The following is a 19604-nucleotide window of genomic DNA, read 5'->3' on the forward strand; positions in this document are numbered from 1 at the left end:
CATTTGTGTATATTTGGCATGAGTGTTCTGGGCCACTTGAAAAAAACATTAATATTACTTGATGTTTTCAAATTTTTACCAAGTTTTTTTATCATTAAAATTAAGGAGTCTGTATTGCTGTGGTGGTAGTGCACTAGAACAGGCTGTGAAGGCAATTTTGGAATATGTCATCAAAGTAATTTCAAAATAAAAAACTGAATAAACATTATTTTAAATTAATCCTTTTTATTAAATAGACAATCTTTTACTAGGAGAATAATAGCAGTATTTTGATCTCACTGGTAGCCCACCCATTGTAACACAGGTACTGAGACTATCATTCAGTACAATGATTTTTATCCCTGAAAAAAAAGTCAAAGTACATGATAATGGCATGAAAAAGAAGAAAATTAAATGTAGTCCACAGAAGCTTAATTAAAACTATGAGGCAGTTCAGATTTCACTCAATTCCACTACTTTTGTATCTTAAAACTGGATCTGATAGTCTAAGCAAAAAAAAAAGTTCAGAAAGGTCCAACCTATTTAGAGAATTTAGACACATTAGAGAATTTAAGTTGTTTGTGATCTGGCTGAATAAATGAAACCTCAGCTTCCAATGTACCACTGGAAAATACACTGTCTAAAGGATCTTCAGAATACACTGTTCAATTGCACCTTACACTGGTACAGGAAGGCAATGTTCCAAATTTGGCTTGATAATCTCCACCTCTAGTGGAGTAGTTAATCTCCACCTCTGTCTAAAGCAGGAATACACTAGAAATAGCTTTTGCTACCAAGCTTTGTTGGGAGCAACCAACATTTGTTGGGAGTGAGGATTAATAAACTTTTCAATCCAATGTGTTCTTTAAAATTAATAGCTAAATAGTACTAAGAACCTGTAACTGGGAGGAGTATATTCAAGTGCCTGTGAAATTCTGAACCACTTTGGCTCTTCTGTATCTCTCAAAATCAAATTTTTAATTTTTTCTAAAGTACCCCATGGTACATAATATTTTTCCAATGAGACTTACTAGGGTTTAATTAGTGCATCAGTTGATGCTTTCTCAAGAAGATGCAGGTTGTGATCATTAGTTCAGTCTCAGGAAAAAGGTGAAAAGATTTCCATGGCCCTCTATATATCACATTAAGGGCAGTTTTTCTTCCTCTTTCTATGTACATAAATAGGCAGAGTGACAAATTTCAGGCAGGAATAGTTAAGATAGTCAAAACATTAACTTGTCACATGCAGTTGCCTACACAGCTTGGTGAAAAACTATAGGAAATCAGCAGATTAATCCTCTACTGGGACAAGGAGGAAAGAAAAATATATTTCTGCAGCAGCACAGCTATGCTCCAGCCTTCAAATAAGACTTGTAATAAATTCAGAATCCATCCCACAAAGTTTTAAGAGCTGATCTTTATCCTGAATGTCAATATCCAGCCCAGAGTAAAAATTATGAAACTTCTTTCAAAATGAAACTTCTTTCAAACCAGCTGCCAGAGCAGGACCTTCCATTCTGTAACTACTTAAGATCAGATTTCTTGCTGCCCCAGAATAATCATACACTTCTGAATTACATGGCACTCAGCTTGTCACCTTCTTGTCCCACAGTCTGAAAGATGTGAGGTTACTCATGAAGAGAAATTATCCAATAACCATAAAGGAGGACTATGAAGAATTAATTAAAAAATAAACAAGAGGAAGACATAAATATATATAAACAACAAATAAGTTCTGAATCTCAGAAGGTATCTTAAGGTAAAGCTGCAAGTTGGGCTGTATTAGATGAAAATTTTCAGTAAATACAAGGAAGCTCCAATTCTGTCTGTGGCATGAGTTGACCATGGCCTTCAATCTTCCAAGATGTGACATGGGCCCAAATTCTGCAGTGTCCCAGCTCTGCTTCAGTTCTGCTTGGGTAACTCAGTTCTCCAACCTGATAAAGCCTTCTATTGCATCATAATTAGACAGTGCATTTTATCAGGCAAACTGGGATTTTACATGTGAGTGGGGGTTGGAAAGCACACAGTGGTAAATTGACAACCACTTTTCCCCCTTCTGCAACACAACAGAGCAGATGTGGCAAAGAAATAGTGAATTTGGGGTTGATTTTCTGAACTAGAGGTGAAAGACTTCCATTTTAGGGTGATTTTCTTAATGGCAGTAACTGGGATACTATAAATATTAAACACATTTGGCAACCTGACCACCACTGGTCTTGACTGTAAAATGGTAACAGCAACACCCACTTCCCAAACTGTGCTACAAATATGGGGGAGGGTCTGTGCGGAAAAGTATTTTACAAATGCAGAGTACTATTTTTTACCTTCCTAGTCAAAGACATAGAACAGCTGCACACTGAAAAAAAATGAAAAAAAAAAAAAAAAGGAAGAATTGGTTTAAGCTCAAATACATCAGCCAAGAAATGTCTCGCCAGGAAACCACCAAGGCATTTAGCCTGTTGCTGACAGCTCATCCAAGGCAGGGCAATATCCCAAGACTACACACCCTGCTTTGCTTTAAAAAAAGAAAAAAAAAAAAAAGTTTTGCAGTCTTAAGAACAAACTGGGGTGTTTTTGTTTTTGTTTTTTTTCTTTGTGTAAGTTTATTTATGAACATTTTAATCTTTTTTTCTATAATAGTCATCATTTTGTGCATCAACTGCACAAAACATCTTTTGGTGCTTGTTGTTGTTATTTCTGCACCTTGTGGTTTAAAAAAAAAAAAAAAAAGTTTACGGGGTTAACTCCAAGTCTTCAGCAGGCCTGAGAGGCACCCGCAGAGCTCAGCAAACCCGCACGCGGTGTTCGCCCAGGAGAACGCGTTCGCTCGGACCCCGTGTGTGTTTGGGGCTTTCAAAGGTCATCCCGCGGTGTACAGCGCTGCAGAGGATGGAAAGCCCAGCGAGAGCCAAGCACCGTCCCTGGCTGGGTGTCCGGCACCGCTCTCCCGGACGGGCCGGGCCGGGCCCGCGGGGAGAATGTGCAGCGATTCCCACGCGTGGCTCCCACCCTGGCACGGACACCGACAAGGCCCTACCGGGCGAGGCGGGTCCCGGCCTGCACCAGCATCGAAGGCAGCAAATGCTACGGCAGCCGAAGCCTCTCCCCCAGCGCCGCTCCCCCCGCACCGCGGCCCCGCCCCGTTGCGAAGGAAGCGGCGTCGCCGGTTGCTACGAGCGAGGCCGGGCAGGAGGCGCAGAGCGGCGCGGCGGGGCCCGGCGCTGGCGGCGGTGTGGGCCCGGCGCTGACCCGGGACCTGCATGGAGCTCGGCGGGAAGGCCGGCGGGGCGGAGCGGGGGCAGCTCCTCACCGGGGGACCGCAGGACCGCGCGGGAGGGCGGCAGAGCGTCCCTACGTATCCTTCCTGAGGCGGTCCCCGACCGCCGGGGCGGGCGTTCCTCGGGCTGGCCGAGCCCTGCGAAGGGGGGCCGGGGCCGTGGGGATGCGTGGGGGCCACGGCGGCGGGGCCGTGTGGGGAGGCGGCGATGTCCCGGCCTCCGCCTTGCCCCGCCGTCAGGGACCGCCTCAGGGGTGTCTTCAAATTGAAACTTGTACATTGCGGGTTTTAGACTGCCGTGGGAAAGTTGACTTCTCAAGCAGTTTCGGAGTTTTCTTGTTTTCCCTTTTCTAGGAGATTATGCCACCAGGAATAGTGTTTTCCATCCTAACTTGTGGGTTCTTGTTTTTTGAATTTTAGTAGTAAGAACTACTGACACAAACTCTTAAGACCCGCCTGCGCAGTGCTACTTAAATAATTGCTGGGGTGATGCTAGGCTGAGCTGGCTGTGTGAAGAGCTTTTATTTAATGATGTTAATCAATTTCAGTGTAAACAACTAATCCTTTAGGGTGTGTGGGGGGGCTTTAGTATTTTACATTTTCCCTGTCATAACTGCATCCTTATGTTACAGGTTTAGATAACTACACAAAATGAACATAATTAAGGCGGGATTTTTCATCTGGTGGTACCATAAAAGATAACTGCAAAGCCTCTCCTAAAACCTTTTTTAAAAATTAAAATGCAATTACCTTTTTTTCTAGCTGAGCATAAAGTTAGTTTTGACTGTAACATACAATTATGGGACCTACTCTATATAAGGCCAATCACACAGGCTATTATATCATTTAATGAGCAGTTCCATCCAGTTTCTGTTGTCCTTAACACAGTCTTAGGGGTAGAGAGTTAATGTTTCATTTTGAACAGGATTTACAAGAAGAACGTCGGGCATTGAAAAAGGATCAAAAAATGCATCGGAGCAAGGCAATGAAATATTTGATGGAGACAAACAGAAGAAGAAGGCAAGTAACTAGGGCTTCTTTAATGGAGGATTGTAAAAAAAAAAAAAAAAGAGAAAACCAAAGCAAAAAGAGTCAAAACCTTGAGACAGATCAATATATCTCTACTATTTTCATGTTCACTTTGATAAATAGCTCACTGCTTTGGCCTAGAAGAATCTAAGCGGAAAAGTTTCACCAATCCAGTTTCATGCTATAGGACAAATAAAATAAAAAGAGCAGTATTCTGATTTACTTGCTAATTTTTGGAAACTCACTGTAGTCACATCTCATATAAACTAAAGGTAGGTAGCACTTTCATCCTGTGGCTCTGATCTGCATTTCTAGTGTTCTGGGTTTTATTAGCTTCAATGGAGTTATGAAAAATGCATTCAGCTGTACAGTGGGGGCCAGCAGAAGGCACTTGTTGCCTTCTGAAGTGTGTCTTTTTCTGTCTGCATGGCATAACAGCTGCACAGCCTCCCCTTCATGCCAAGGCTTTGTGCTCCCACTTCCCAATAAACACAAAGCAACATTTTTCTTGTACAGGATTGTACTTATAATAAACTTATTTTGTACTGACATTTTAAACAGAGCTTTGCATAGTCTGTTTTCTGCATACATGAGAGTGCGAAGCCATGAAATATTGTATGGCAAATGGATTAAGTAAATTATTCACTGAAATGTCTCAGTGAAGTGCTGTGAGTAGTTTAATGGGCATAGAGGTTTTTTCCCTCACACTGAGGTGGTGCTCACATGTACAGGGAGCTCAGCTGTATGTACTGGAGAGGCAGATGGGTTCCTCCTTGCAAGCCCCCAGCCTCAGACCAGCTTCCTCTGCGTCTGGTTAACTCATTAATGCTCGTGCCCCACAGTTCCCTTATCTGATGACTTTTGTACAATGTTTACTTACTGCATATGTTCATAACTCATAAGAGAGTTGATATATATAGTTTATATTGCCATTTTAGCCTGACAGTATGTGCTATCAACTTACATTTTGAAATAAAAAGAAGAATGGAAGAGGAGATATAATCACCTGTAGGTAATGAAAGACAGAGTGCAACCCACAACCTTTACAGATAATAAACTGAGTCTTAGTTGAAAAATTAACTACCTAATTTCTTTTTCTGGAACAGAACCACTGTAATGCTACACAACTCAGATGAACACTGTATTATTCGTCTTGAAATACTATACTCTAATGTAACAGCAAGTACCAGACAGCCTGCATATTTTTGACAGACTGGTGTAGTTAAAGTAATACTCATGGATACATAAATACATTTCCATATGTATTTTATTGTAGCCTTATGAAACACAGTATGAATCCAAGTTACTCAGGTGAGATGCTTAAAAATTTAGGTATGTTATTCATAAAATGAAGATGTTTCAATTTGTGATAATTGAGAAGGGAATAATTATTGGTACCATAAGCAGTTCAAATAGAAGTCTGTGGTAACTAGTTTTCTCCTAATAACTGAAAAGGAGTGAGTTTTTAAATGTTAGAAAGGTAACATAGTAAATGCCTACAATGTTATAAGCTGTGGCATATGTAATGAAAAATTAAGGGTCGCTGCATAGGTGCAGGAAAATAATTTGAAAATAAAGTTCCTTGAATCTAAATATTTTTTTCCTGGGAGTTATGTGGGTAGAAATTGATGTATCAACCCTCAGATCATGTCTCAAGTATATACTAGCCAAGTTCCATTAGCTTTCTTACACCTGTAAAGGTGTTAGATACGATGATGGTTTCTCAAGGGTAGCGTGATATTCTTAAGCTCCACATTCTCACCCAGCAGCACCCAAAATTCTCCCTGCCAAGGCTTACAGGCATGTATCAGGAGTTATTCTTGGCACTAGTATATGATTTCAAAAGAGGATTTGTATTTTTGCATTTTTTATATGGAGAGTAGAAATGAGTGCACTGTGAGGTGTGACAATCCATTTTCTACTTCTAACCTTCACATAGAATGGTTGAGGTTTTGATCTGGTTGAACGCCTCCACTCAGGAAGAGCCACCTAGAGCTGGTTGCCCAGGAATTGCTTTTGAGCTTCTCCAAGAATGGAGACTCTACAACCTCTCAGGGCAATCTGTGTCAGTGCTGTCATCTTTACCAAAAAAAAAGTGTTTCCTGATATTCCAAAGGAAACTTCTGTGTTTCAGTTAGGTCCTGTCAGTAGGCATCACTGAAGACAGCCTGGCTCTTTGCTCTTTGCACCTTCCTTCCAGGTATTTATAGACATTAGGAAGATTCCTTTGAGCCTTCTCTTCTCCAGGCTGAACAGTACCAGATCTTTCAGCCTTCCTAGAGATTTTCTCCAGTCCCTTCAGCATCACTGTGGCCTTTCACTGAACTGTCTCCAGTCTGTCCATGTCTGTCTTATACTGAGGAGTCCAGAGCTGGACACAGTTCTTCACCTGAGGCCTGCCTAGCACTGAGCAGAGAGGAAGGATCAGTTTCCTCTACATCCTGGCTAGGATTTAGAGGAAGTGCAGTTCAGGATACCACTGACCTACTTGGTGGTGGAAGTGCAGTTCAGGATACCACTGACCTACTTGGCAGCAAGGCTTTCTCTTAAGTAACAAGTGCTACAGCATGAGAGGAAATGGCCTCAAATTGCACCAGGGGAGGTTTAGATTGGATACTAGGAAAATTTTCTTCGTGAAGATGGTTGTCAAGCATTAGAAAAGGCTGCTCAATTGAGTGGTTGCTTGTGGTATACTTCAAGGTGTGGTTTAATGGTGGATTTGGCCGTGCTGGGCTTGTTGTTGGAGCTGATGATCCTAGAGGTCTTTTCTAACCCAAATGATTCTATGTTTCTATGTTTAATGAAGATGCTGAAGAGGATTTGGCCCAATACTGACTGCTAGGGTTCACCACTATGTACTGGCCTCCATTAGGACTTTGTGTCTCTAATCAGCACCCTTGGGGTCTGACCATTCAGAACTTTACATTCCCCTCACTCTCTGCTCATTCAGCCTGTACAGCAGCATCTCGTTTAGGATTATTATAGGGGAGACAGTACCAGCAGCCTTTTTAAAGGCCAAATAGACAATATCTACAGCTCTCCTCTCATCTACAGGGCTTTCATTTCTTTGCAGAATTTTATGAAGTTGATCAAGCCTAGCCAAATTTTGTGTCAACCTTAAGTTTATAAATTTTCTACTAAAAAAATAAAAGCAGTGAATTCCCTTTAGGATGAAGCACTAGTGAAGATACAGAAGAGTTTCTGCTCTGTCTTTAATCTTGTGTCATTTTGGTTCATTCTTTTCCTGTTGCTTTGTGGAGGAAAACTTTTCTGTGGTTTTTTCTTTGTGGTTTTTTTTCAGGGACCACCAGCAGTCCTCCTTTAAACAAGGTTGTACCAAAGTACTTTTTAAGCTAATGAGACCTGCATGTGCAAGGTTCTTGCAGATTGAGATCTTCTGTTTTCAACCTTTTTTATACGTACTTGCAGTAAAATTTTCCCTGACAGTCTACTGCTGATTTGTTGTCAATACTTCTAAAATGCAGCACCTTCAGCATTAAAGATACTCGTCTTTTATAAGCTGTACACAGTTAATTGGTTTAGTAGTAAAAGACAAAAGCATCACTTGCTCAGAAAGAGCAAGGATAGCTTTGGAAATAAAAGTCTCAGTAACTTAAATCTCATATCATTTTCAATCCCCTGGATGTCATCTGTTTCTTTGCATCTCTTGTACTGACCAAGCTCCTTAGCTTTGTGTTAACAACAGTGCATCAACAGCAAAAAACCACAGCCTACAGTTTTTACAAGTTGCCTAAGTATCAAGAAAGCAATTTCTTTATTGTCTCACTGATACATTAGGTTGCAATTTCAAGATCAGATTAAGAATCAAGTATTCTCTGGGGCAGTAGCTGGCAGATATTTTGTTTAAATAACAGTATTCTGGAAATAAGAGCTACTGACTAAGCACATACTTAATGCAAATTAATAGGATATCATATTTTATGTTTCTGTAACACACTGCTTTCTAAATACCAGCTGTCAGTTTTGCTGGGGACTATAGACTTCATGCCTATACTGCTCAGTGCAAAATGTGTTTCCCATTTTACTGTGATGTTACTGTCTGCAGGTAGCTGGTTCATTCTGGAAATGCAATTGTCTATGTGCATTTTATAATAAACCTTACAGTCGGTTATCTTGGTTCAGCATTTTGAATTACCTTGAAAAAGCTAATCCATCTATTGAAACTAGAGAAGGAAATCTATATCCATTATCAATCTATTTCCAATCTATTGTTCTTTCCGTAAACTTTATTTTCAACATAAGCACAAGCTTTGTGCTCCACCTGCTGGCTGATTAACATTGATTATTTCATAAAAGCTCTTTAAATCATTCACCAGTTTTGTTGATAGAGAATGAAAAGCAGTCTATGGCCAGAAATACGAGAACAATGTCAGCAGTTGGTAAACAGTGAGGGCAGGATGTTAAGAATTTTGTATTTCTTTCTGCATCAGAATAGAACTGTGAAAAGTAGGTGATCACTGTAACCACTGTGATGTGGACTTGAAATGCAGCATTGCCATTTCTAATAATGGGCCACAGGATTGTGCTGAATTTGCAAGGCCTTGGAACAGATGTTTGCCAAACTTGCTCTCTGAACTTTTTTGACCTGACAGCAGCTTCGTTTTGCTTGGTTTAGCTGTAACAGCAATTTCTCTAAAAGACCAGGTGTCTGTGGCTATTTTTGCCTTTGTTTATATTTTTATTGCAGTTTTATATAGATAGCAGTAAGAAGCAGTTATTCTATGCAGAGAATGAGATATTTATGACTCTAAAATCATGAAGTAGTATAGAGAAATGCAGGCCTGGCTTTGAAAAGAGGAGGTGCAAGATGTGGCATATACGAGTACAGGCAGGGAATGGTAAGAGATGGCACACAGGCTTGGCACTGGAGACCCCCACCAATAACCAGCTAAAGAAGTGCAGAACTAGATCTGACAAACCTGGCTTTAGAGGTAATGAAGAGAAGAAAATAATAGTATGTAACATACATAGAAGGCGCCATGTATGGAATATTTGGAGGTACTATGGAATATGGAATATTTGGAGGATTAATGATGATAGAGCAGAGATGTAGAAGTATATTAGCAAATATAAAAATTACTCCAAGTGGATCCTAAGGTGAGGGAGAAGAAAGCATTTACATGAAGATCCTATTAGTCCTGGTGAAAGAACTCCAGATGCTGCCAGTTCACCCTAACACTTCAGCACAAACAGAATGAAACTACAAGCCCTGGGATGCAAAACAGCAATGCAAGAATGGGCATCATGAAAGGGGATAGAAACTCAATGTGTGAATAACAGTTTAAACTGGTATATCACTATAACTGAGCCTTTTTCTGTATAGAAGTATTTTAACAGTATTATTATTTTTCAGTAACAATTCTGGATTAATGAGAATTGGACTCCTAATATTTGAATTATGCTAAGAAAAAAAAATGCTTGACTATTTAAGGGTGCCTATATAGTGTGCTTGGGTTTTGCCTATGAACAAGACTTGGAATGGGACAACTGGTACATAGTGCAGGCAGCCCACCTGTGGATCTTTGGGGCATATTGCAGGACAGCCCTCTGTGAGCCCCTACAGTATTGTAGGGGCTGGTCCTTCTGAAGCTCTTGCAGCAATTTCAGGCTGTCTTTTTGTATTCAGCATACGATAATCAAAGAAGATTAAGGAATAGATTTAATATGTGTTCCTGGTCTTGGGAAGTGTCTTAGATAAAAAAGGTTGATTTTTGGGCAATGTCCAGAGATCTTTTTAAGGATATAAGATTGATTCCTGTTTGCCCATGAAGGGAATTTTGAGTGTGACACTGCATTCTAGCCTTTTCTTCATCCTACTGTAGTCATTGACCATACAAATATCTCCCTATCTCAATTTTTAAATTACTGTGCACTGGTTTGCAACATGATGTAGCAATAGAAGAATAAGATCAACTCAGTATCCAAATGTTCATTTCATAGCACTCCATACGGACATATATCCCTTTTTAATTATCATTTTCATCCAGTGCAGTAGTAAGCATTTAGTCCACCTGGGAATGTAGCATCTATCACTTTACTGTGAAGAGAATTTAACAAAATTAACCAGGAAATAGTTCTACCATCTAGTTGTACTGTTTTAAACATAAAAATGCCTTCCACATAGTGTCTGTATATGTGAGACAGCTAAGTATTTTAAGTTTTGTATTCCAAATTCTCCATAAATATTTTGGCAGCCATTTCATAAATTGCTGCACCACTGTGTTGTTTATAGTAGACAGAAAAATTGGGTTAAAAAAACACTGGTCAGGAAATTCTTCTGCTAGCTATCCATCTTAAAGCCATACACTTTTGCCAATGTTACATCTGTGATATGAACCTAAGCTGGTGACTTAAGGAGACTGCATGAACAAACATTTGCTTTAAATGTTTTTTCTAAGATGTAAATGTGCATTTTTAAAATTATTTATTTTACATAATGAACCTAGGTGTTACAATTTACATTCTGCAAGGTCAATAAGTTAATAAGGCTTTACCGAATAACTTTAATGTACTTTCTTACATTGAAGTAAGATCCTTTTTTCTCCTTCTTGTCTTAATCCAAACCAAATATTGATGATGAGCTGTGCTGAAAAAGACCTCTTGCATCAGCATTTGGATTTTCTCATTCCCAGGTATATGGAACAACAATCCTTTTTTAATACTCATTATTAGGTATGTGGAAGAGTGTAGCTAAGCCATATTCAAAATAATCTGGGAAAAAAAAAATACTCTGTCAGAATTTACTTTTTTCCTTTTTGGAATTATATACTGGAATTACTCCAGTTGTAAAGTTGTAGAATTTCCCACATGTCTGAATTTAACAACTACAGTTCAACTAAAGGCCTTGATCAGCTTCTAGAGATAATAAAGGGCCTCAAGAAGAATGTGTTTAAAGTACTTATGAGGATAAGCAAGTCTGTTTCCTCTTCTGTGAATTTCATTTAGACAAGATAAAATTGTGTATTTCTCTATTGGATTTTACGGTGAGTGAAATTCAGGAATACTGAAACTGGACAATGAACTCTAGTTCTACTTTTTAGTTCTAACATTTTTTGACAGCTATGTATATATGAGTTTTCAAAATAGTGAAAGTTCATTCTCTCTCTCTCTCTGCTATGCTTTGACTTCCAAGTGGAATAAAATGAATATTCCTGTGTAAGTGTGTACTTGGGAATTAGTTGGCAGTTTTTCTATTTTTTACTGTTGTGCAATTACAGCCTTTAAGCTTTCTAAAATAAAAAGTACCTATTTCAAATCATTTTTGTGTTTGTTTTAACAGGAGATCAGTCATCACATTGAAATGATACTAGAGAGGGTCAAGTTGATGATTTCAGTTTGAACTTTTTCCCTGAAAAGCAAAGGGAATAATAATAAAAATAGCTTGAGTTAAGGAGGAGCTCTGTGAAGTAGCAGTGTTGCTCCATTAAGCAGGAAGAACTATGAAGCAACTGCTAGTTGTTAGAGTTATGGGGAGGTATCTTATTGTGTTGAGAGAAACAAAGAACTTGGCTAAACTTTGCACTAATGCTGGCTAGAGGGGAACCCTACTTAGTGTATTAGTGACCTGTTAAATCACATTTCTAATACACAGATGGGAAGCTCCCAGCTGTAGTCATCTTTGCATGCAGGCTTTGGAAGTTTCCTGTGAAGACCATTACTTTTATAGTATTACTGCTTTTAGAAAAGAATGTTTCCAGGGATGGGGTATCTACAGCCTCTCTGGGTTACCTGCTCCAGTGTTTCACCACCCTCACTGTAAAAAAATTTCTTCCTTATATCTGGTCTGAATCTACCCTCTTTTAGTTTAAAACCATTTGATATGACTTGCCTATGTAGACACTGTGCCAATAAATATCCTGGGTATATTTCACTCAAGGAGCTAATTTGTCAGTAAAAGTTGATGATTCTGTCAGCAGGAGAAATGATTCTACATAGCTTCATGAAGCTCATGCCTACTGAAGGAAACTTTTGTGATGATGATTGTTTTTGACTAGAGTCTGCTTTTCTTTCCAACCAGTGAGAGGACCCATTTAATTTATTTTTTAACAATAACAGATTCTGTCAAGTATAGTTTTGTGTTACTGTTTTAGCCCATTTTGTGCTGCTAAACTGATTGTTTTCAGGAAGCTTCTTAACAACTACAGCTTGATACTTACACTTACACTTTATAGATAATAGCTGAAATTCCTTTGTGTTATTTCGAATAACAAATTTAAAACCGTTTTTATTTCCCCAACAGCTTATGAGAGCATTTGCAGTTAACCTTTCTACTGATCTGCTCACTATGGTATACTTATGTGGTACTGTAAAGGCTGTTGTAAAAATCACATTGGTGACAAGAACTGGTCAAGTCTGCATGTTAATTCACATATAAAAAGTAATCAAATCCCTGGTTGAGGCTAAGAAATTGAAATATTTTGTGACTCTTCATCACCCACTGTCCTGTTTACCTTCCAACAAACTCTAAAAATCCATCTGTGCTGAAGTTAATAGCATTTAATTTATGAACAAACAAGCTTTTGTACTAAAATGGCAAGTTGGTAAGCAAGTAAGTTAATAGTATTTCAGTAAATGTAATTCATAAACAGGAATTTTCTACTTTTGCTTCTTATATACAGAGCCTTTGAAAAAAGACAGAAGGAAGAAGAAGCAAAAGAACAAAGATTTAGAGAACAAGTTCTGCAGCAGAGGAAATTTAAATTTCAGGAGGCAACTGCTAAGTTCCAACATGGTCATCAGTCCTTTTCTCAGCAGAAACAAACAGGTTTGTCAATTAACTGTTATTCACAATACAAGTGTTTTTATAGTCACAGAATCAGTGAATAGTTAAGGTTGGAAGGGACCTCTGGAGGCCATTAGTCTTTTCTGTTAGTAAGCAGAACAAGTAACTTCACTCAAAGTAATTGAATTCACAAAAGCCAAACAACTGACAAGAAGCTCAGATGTGATAGGACAATTGGGTAGGGGAAATAAAAACTTTTTTTTCCTGAAAACTGTATTTTGAGATATTTCACTGTATTCCAGTCACAGTAAGTACATGACCTCCATGAGGTATTGAGGCTTCCTGGGTTTTCCCCATTTTTGACTGCAGTGTGTTTGTTGGTTGCAGTACTGTGCTTCCACAGATGGGTGAGAGGTGTTACAAGGCCAGTTACTAGGATAGTGCAATGATCCCCTCTTTGAACCTTTGGATATATAATATTCCAAAACGTGCAGTTTGTTTTTCATTAAGTAAATGCAGTCCCAGCTTATATAAATATGGCACATAACTTTTTTTTTCCTGAATTAGTGCACTTTCTAAGCTGTTCTCTTGCTGGGAAGCAATGATCACTTCAGCTCAGTTCCTGCTTTCTTGGAATCAGTGCAGATTGGCAGGAGTTTGTAGCAGCATTGGCCAAGTCTGATTTCCCGTCAACTTTCCAGTGTTCAAATGCTTAAGATATGGTCTATTACTTAGGTATTCTTTAACAGATTTACTCTCCCAACAGCAGTTGTGCCAGCTGTGAGGTAATGTCTCTGACTTCAAGATCAAATGTCAGATTAAAATAACAAAATAGCACAGTACTGGTTTAAGGCTTCTTCATAGCTCTACTGATGGCCTAGACTGTGTAGCAATAGAAGGAATCACAGTTTTTTCTCTTGGTTTTCCTTTATAGAAATTTTGCCTCTGCTACACTCTATCCTACTTCTACTCACTTGAAAGTGGCAACACATTGTGCCTGTCTGGACTTTTTCTTTCCCCACTGGTTCAATTATTAAGTTAAAATTTGGCCTCTGTAAAATATCTGCAAGCCATAACTTTGGCTTAGTGCATGAGTGGAATAATCATGATGTAAAAACAAAGTTAGTTTTTTTTTGACCTTGTATTTTTTCAATAGTGCAGTTTAAAAGCAAATAGCAAAGCTGTTGAATACATGTGTGACTGTAAACACTTAAATAGACTGGGATTTTGTTTCAGGGGAACTCAAAGTGCTCTTGCATATCTAATAATGCTAAACTATTGTGTTTATTGTAACTGTCTGGATTTAGGCTTCCAAACTTCAGCAACTTAACCAAACCATTTATGGTAAAATATTCCAATTTTAAAAAGCTCTTTCCCCATTGTGTGTTTTTAGCTCTGATCCCTCCAGTCCAGACAAAAGCAGCTTTTCAGTTAGAAGAAGCTCTTGAACAAATTAAAGGATCAGTTTTAACACCAGGACTGTGCTTGCAAAACATAAATACAATTAACTTCAGGTAAGCACTCCTGTTTATTCTGATGATCAAAGGAAGTAAATTTCTTGCTGTATTCAATAAAAAGCAGACAATTACCTTTAAGAAATTGTAGGGCATTTCTCTCGTGGCAAAGAGAGCACTTCTGTGAACTTTTCCAATGAAATATTGTGCAATTTTGTTGAGTTGTTTGTGTCCAGTTGGTAAGACAGTAGGGGACATGACACAAACCTTTTCCCCTCAATCAAATTCTGGGAATAGTCAAGACTAACCCAATCTCCAGTCAGTTATAGCCCAACTCAGATTGCCATGGTTATCAAACCATTTGCTGTTCTCAGAATTATTCTCTCTAGGTGATTTTTTTATCTGGATTTTTCTCCTTTTGACATTCAAGGATACACTAGTTTATATGTTCACCCAAGGATCTTCTTTCCAGCTATCATTCCTTTATATTTCTCATTCTCTGGGTGAATCAAGAGTGTCCTGGTAGCAATTTGACCTGAAATTTCATTTTATATTACATAAAATTTTATTTGCATACTTTTCATTCTATCCAAACACTGTTTCTAAGATACCTTGACTTATAACAGAATGTTCCTTCATATATATTTTATTTATCTGTTGTATTTCCTACTAGTTCCTGATTATCTCTTTCCTAACCTCTCATTTCTTTAACATTTCAGATCAGGGAGTTATTTTTGTTGTTGTTTGTTTTGTTATTCCTTTCTGCATTTCAGTTATTTTCTGCATGATATAAATTATGCAGATATTTGGAACAGGGATAAATTCTGCCTGAAAGAGGTCTCTCTACTTTTGGGGTTCAGAGTGTTCTTCAGTGTGACCTTGATACACAACTTGTTTACATATCTCTGCTTTTATTAACACATTTGCAGGTGATAAACTGGCCAGTTGAGAAAATATGTTATAACTCATAGACCTTAACACTCATGCTACTTTCTAGTCAACATTCATAGGAAGATTGCAGCAACAAAACCAAAGAAACAAACAAGGAATCTACCTGTTAAATCTGAGTTTCATTTATGGCAAAAAACATAGCTTTGGTTTTGAACCCTATCTCAGGTTTCCTGATCATTTGTCTCATTTCACTCATAAGCTTGATTAAGGACAGCATCTCACTGCCTTAAACATGTCTTTCCTTATTTTTCAACTTTTTTCAAGCTGCTTCTTCTGCAACACGTTGTGCAAACCACTCACCATTTCTTAGAGTGCTGTCACTCCATTTCTATGTAAAAAACTCACTATTCTTTAATAATGATTGTGTGGTCTTTTCTGGCTTTCATTTTCTTAACCTATTTTCCTAAAGAAATTATATTTATATGTTCGTATTCTTTTACAGTTTGTTTTGCCCTAGTAACCAATTTCAGAGAAAGCTAAGAATCTTGAGGTTAATTATATCTCTGTAAGTTTGAAATTAGGAATTTCTCAAGGAAAAAAAATGAAAATAAGTGACCCCACCATCTGAAAGGTTTAAAAGTTGAGTCCACTATGACCCATTGGGAGGTTGCAAGACAACTAGTACATATAAAACAGAAGAGCATTTTGAAAAGGTTCTGAACAGTGAAGGTTCTTAAAAAGTCACCAGTTCTGAGCTGTAAAGCTTTAAACATTTCTTATAATCCCTTTAATTGGGAATTTTGGGATGGGAAATAACTCATATGAAGTAGTAGATGCCTTTCTGTATTTCTGTTGCTTCTTGCAATTTTATAAATGCTAAAGCCAAAAATCTTGTGTCATCTTTAGAATTTACCCTTCCTCAGAAAGTTAATGCCTAGAATTAATTGACAGTCCCCTCTTAAAGGAAGAAATGAATACTGTAATAAGTATGCAAGATAAATATAGCTTCAGACCCAAGTGAGTATCTGAATTTTACAAGATTCTAGGATTCATAATGTCTGTCTTTTAAAAGGTGTAAAAAAATAATTTAAGCAATGGAGACATATTAACTCCTCTTGGAAAAAGCAAAAGTCCTGGAACACCTAATAAGTGTATTCCACGCTGCAGTAGAGCCTTGTTGCTTCCAGAAGGATTTAGTTATTAAATGCTAAAGTAAAGATTTTGAAGAACTCATTAGCCAGCAGACACAGGGATGTTTGTACATTAGGTGTGTAAATGGCATGCTGCTCTTTTTACAGGATGTATTTCCCTATTGGTATTTAAAATTGCTATGTTTGATGAAGTTGAGTCTTGGGATATAAACTTTATTATGACAAATCAAAAATGGTCTGTAGAAAAGTTGGAGTGTTGCAACTTTTGTAAATATAAATGGTCCAAACATGTAGAAATTTTTATAAATTTGAATGGTCTAAGCACTGAAATAAATATGAAGAAAGTTGTGTGTGTCCAGAAAATCAACAAACCACATTTTTGGGGGCCAGGTGTCAGTCAGTCTGGTCCACAATAACAAAAAAGATTTGGGATAGGGAGAATATCTGCCGTTCAAAAGCAAACAGCATTTCTAAGTTCAGTAAATAAATATGTGAATTTGTTCTCCCTTTTTGCTGTCAGCCATCTCATCAGAAATAATAAATTCCATTTTACGCTCTGCTTAGGCCACTGCAATTGAGCCAATGTTTTTTGTAGTCTTGTATAAAATCTCCTGAAAAATAACAAAAATCTTAAGGGTTTGAAAGTTTCCATTTTCCATTGCCCTAAAATTATAAGTATTGTGATAAATACAAAATAAAAAAGGTCTTATTAGATTACTTACCCACTTGAAACAGATCCAGTAAAAAGAAAAGGGGAAATTCTAGGTGCAGGAAGAAAAGACTCAGAAGAAAAACTTTAAGCTTAAGAAATAGATAGAAATGAAGGAAAGAGGTTATTGAATTTCTGTACATGTGTGAAACATGTATCTTCAACTAAGAGCTGTCAGAGGGCCCAACTACACTAGCTACTCTAAAGATTTTTTTTTTTGTCAGGCAGCAAATACCAATTCTTTAACACACCGCAATCCTGACATTACACATCATTGGTAGATTTGGGCTCTCTGGATACTAGAAAGCCTTCTTGCTCTTTGAAATAAGGGAATACCTGACAGCATCAATATAATTACACTCTGCATAAGCCAACTTTATGGAAAAATAAAGCCCATTTTCCTGTTCGTTTTTTTCTTCTGTTAAAAAAAACCCCTCCATGTTCTGTTTCTATAAATTACCCAACTGTTGGCTGACATTTTCCATATTAATGTATCTTGAAGCAGTCACCCAACAACCAAATCAGAAAATTCTATTTCTATATAAACAGGAGAGAAGTTTTAAAATGGAAAGTGTTGGACACATTCAGATAGTACTAACAGCAGTTGTCAGGCTTTTCATCGTTTATTGATGTTGTATACTTTTGGTCAGGAACATATTTAAAAATGTATAGTTGATGCATAGAAATAAGACAGAGTAATAATTTGCTTGTTTGTATGAAGAACCACAGATGACACATCATGCTCACCAGCATGTAGAAGTGATTCTTTCCATCAGAAGCAGAATTCAGCAATGTTTGGCTGTGATGAAACAATACAAGAGAGCAGTAGAACAGACACGGACAGTCGGCAACTTCTCTTCCAGAAAAATGTGAAAGAAATGCAGCAGCTCCTTGAAAAACAGCATCTCAACAACTTGGAGGTATGATATTTTCATATGATTCATTGCAAGATGGTTTTAAGTGTGACAGAAAGTTTCATAAATGTGAAAAAATGAAAGTTCTGTCTGTCTGTCTTTGTCAATTGGACAGTACAGGAGGGCAGACTGTACTGTACCTTATCAATAGAATATTTTTAGTAAAATTATACATATTTTCCAGTAAGAAGTCAGAGATCTTTAAAAATACTTACAAGAATGTTTTCACAAATTCATCCAAGATACCTGTTATGTTGTCCTTTTTTTCCTGTTAATGTCACATTTGTATGTCAGACTCTTGCATCTGACATTGGTAGCCATTAGTCGATGACAGGAGTCTTGTGATCTTGTGATTTAAGTCTCTAAACTTAAATTGATGATTTTCAGTGCACACCCAAGTTTCTGCTGTGCTGATTTGATTGCACAAAATGCAATAGCGGTATTAAGATGGCATGTGAAATGTTGGGGGATATTTTTTGTTTGGTTGTTTTTTTCCAAGTGTGTGGTGATATGTTAGAGATTGACTTCAAGTCTCTTGAGATCCCTTTTTATCATCTTTGGAATAGCTGCATGTGTTCCAGTAATGAGTTTTTTCTTCTTAAACTAATTTTTAGACTGAAAATAAGTTTTAAAAGTCACCTAAGAAACAGTGAAAATCAAGAACTAAGCTCTAAGGTGATTTTTAGTTGTGCACCTTTAAGTGTGATTTTATGACTCAGTGTTGTCTTTGATTTTGGAAATACTGTCTTCAACATTACACTTTCTGGAAAAAAAGAGAGCATAGTCTGGGGCTCGTTCTTTTATTTCTAGAATATCTATTGGTGTCCAGAGTCATGGTATCTGAAATGACCTGGACTCCATGAAGCCCATCCCTCTATTTTGGTCATGGCTAGAGGCATGGAATCATTGGTGGCTATAGAGCAAGGGCTTTTCCTTTTAATACAAGTGTATGGTTAATTAGTGAAAGACTTTAGAGAGTTCAGATATGGTTTGATACTGCTATTTCTAGGAACATTCATCTCTGCCTTTGTATCTACTTTGTCCTGATGGTTATGTGTGAAAATCTTGAGCAGCTGATGGCTAACACAGAAAATCTCACTCAACTGGAGTAGGGTTCAAAAAATTTGAATGGAGAGAAAGTATAGCTTGTACTGGCAGTGTTGTTTCTTATTTCTAAGCATAAAAGAAGGAAGAAAAAGTGACAATTTATAGAGGAGAGCTGCTAAAACTGATTTTATAGAGGCGAGCTGATAAAACTAGATAACCACTTCTAAAAAAATACAAAAAGTATTAGCTTTTTTTTAATAATATCACATTTGCATTTCACTGGTAGACAGTTTGCAAATCCCGCCCTAAATGATGATGCTGAATTTGACAGTAGCTGCATTAGAACATCTTAGAATTAGAAAACAAAACACATTCTCTTTGAGAAAAATATATAAAAATATTATTGT

The 19604-nt window shown here is 37.6% G+C and overlaps 1 protein-coding gene across 1 annotated transcript in view; it reads left to right on the top strand.

Annotated features, from left to right (window-relative positions):
• Nucleotides 1-3234: 3234 nt before the first annotated feature.
• The window catches only part of CEP126 (centrosomal protein 126), a 34402-nt gene continuing 18032 nt past the window's right edge, over nucleotides 3235-19604 (top strand). The window contains exons 1-5 of the mRNA XM_030233962.2: nucleotides 3235-3337; nucleotides 4154-4279; nucleotides 12928-13073; nucleotides 14425-14545; nucleotides 17958-18156. Coding sequence (XP_030089822.2) covers nucleotides 3243-3337; nucleotides 4154-4279; nucleotides 12928-13073; nucleotides 14425-14545; nucleotides 17958-18156 — 687 coding nt within the window. The 5' untranslated portion in view covers nucleotides 3235-3242. The remainder of the gene's footprint in view (nucleotides 3338-4153; nucleotides 4280-12927; nucleotides 13074-14424; nucleotides 14546-17957; nucleotides 18157-19604) is intronic.

This window comes from Serinus canaria, chromosome 1, assembly GCF_022539315.1.
Source record: "Serinus canaria isolate serCan28SL12 chromosome 1, serCan2020, whole genome shotgun sequence".
In the NCBI taxonomy this organism is placed as follows: domain Eukaryota; kingdom Metazoa; phylum Chordata; class Aves; order Passeriformes; family Fringillidae; genus Serinus; species Serinus canaria.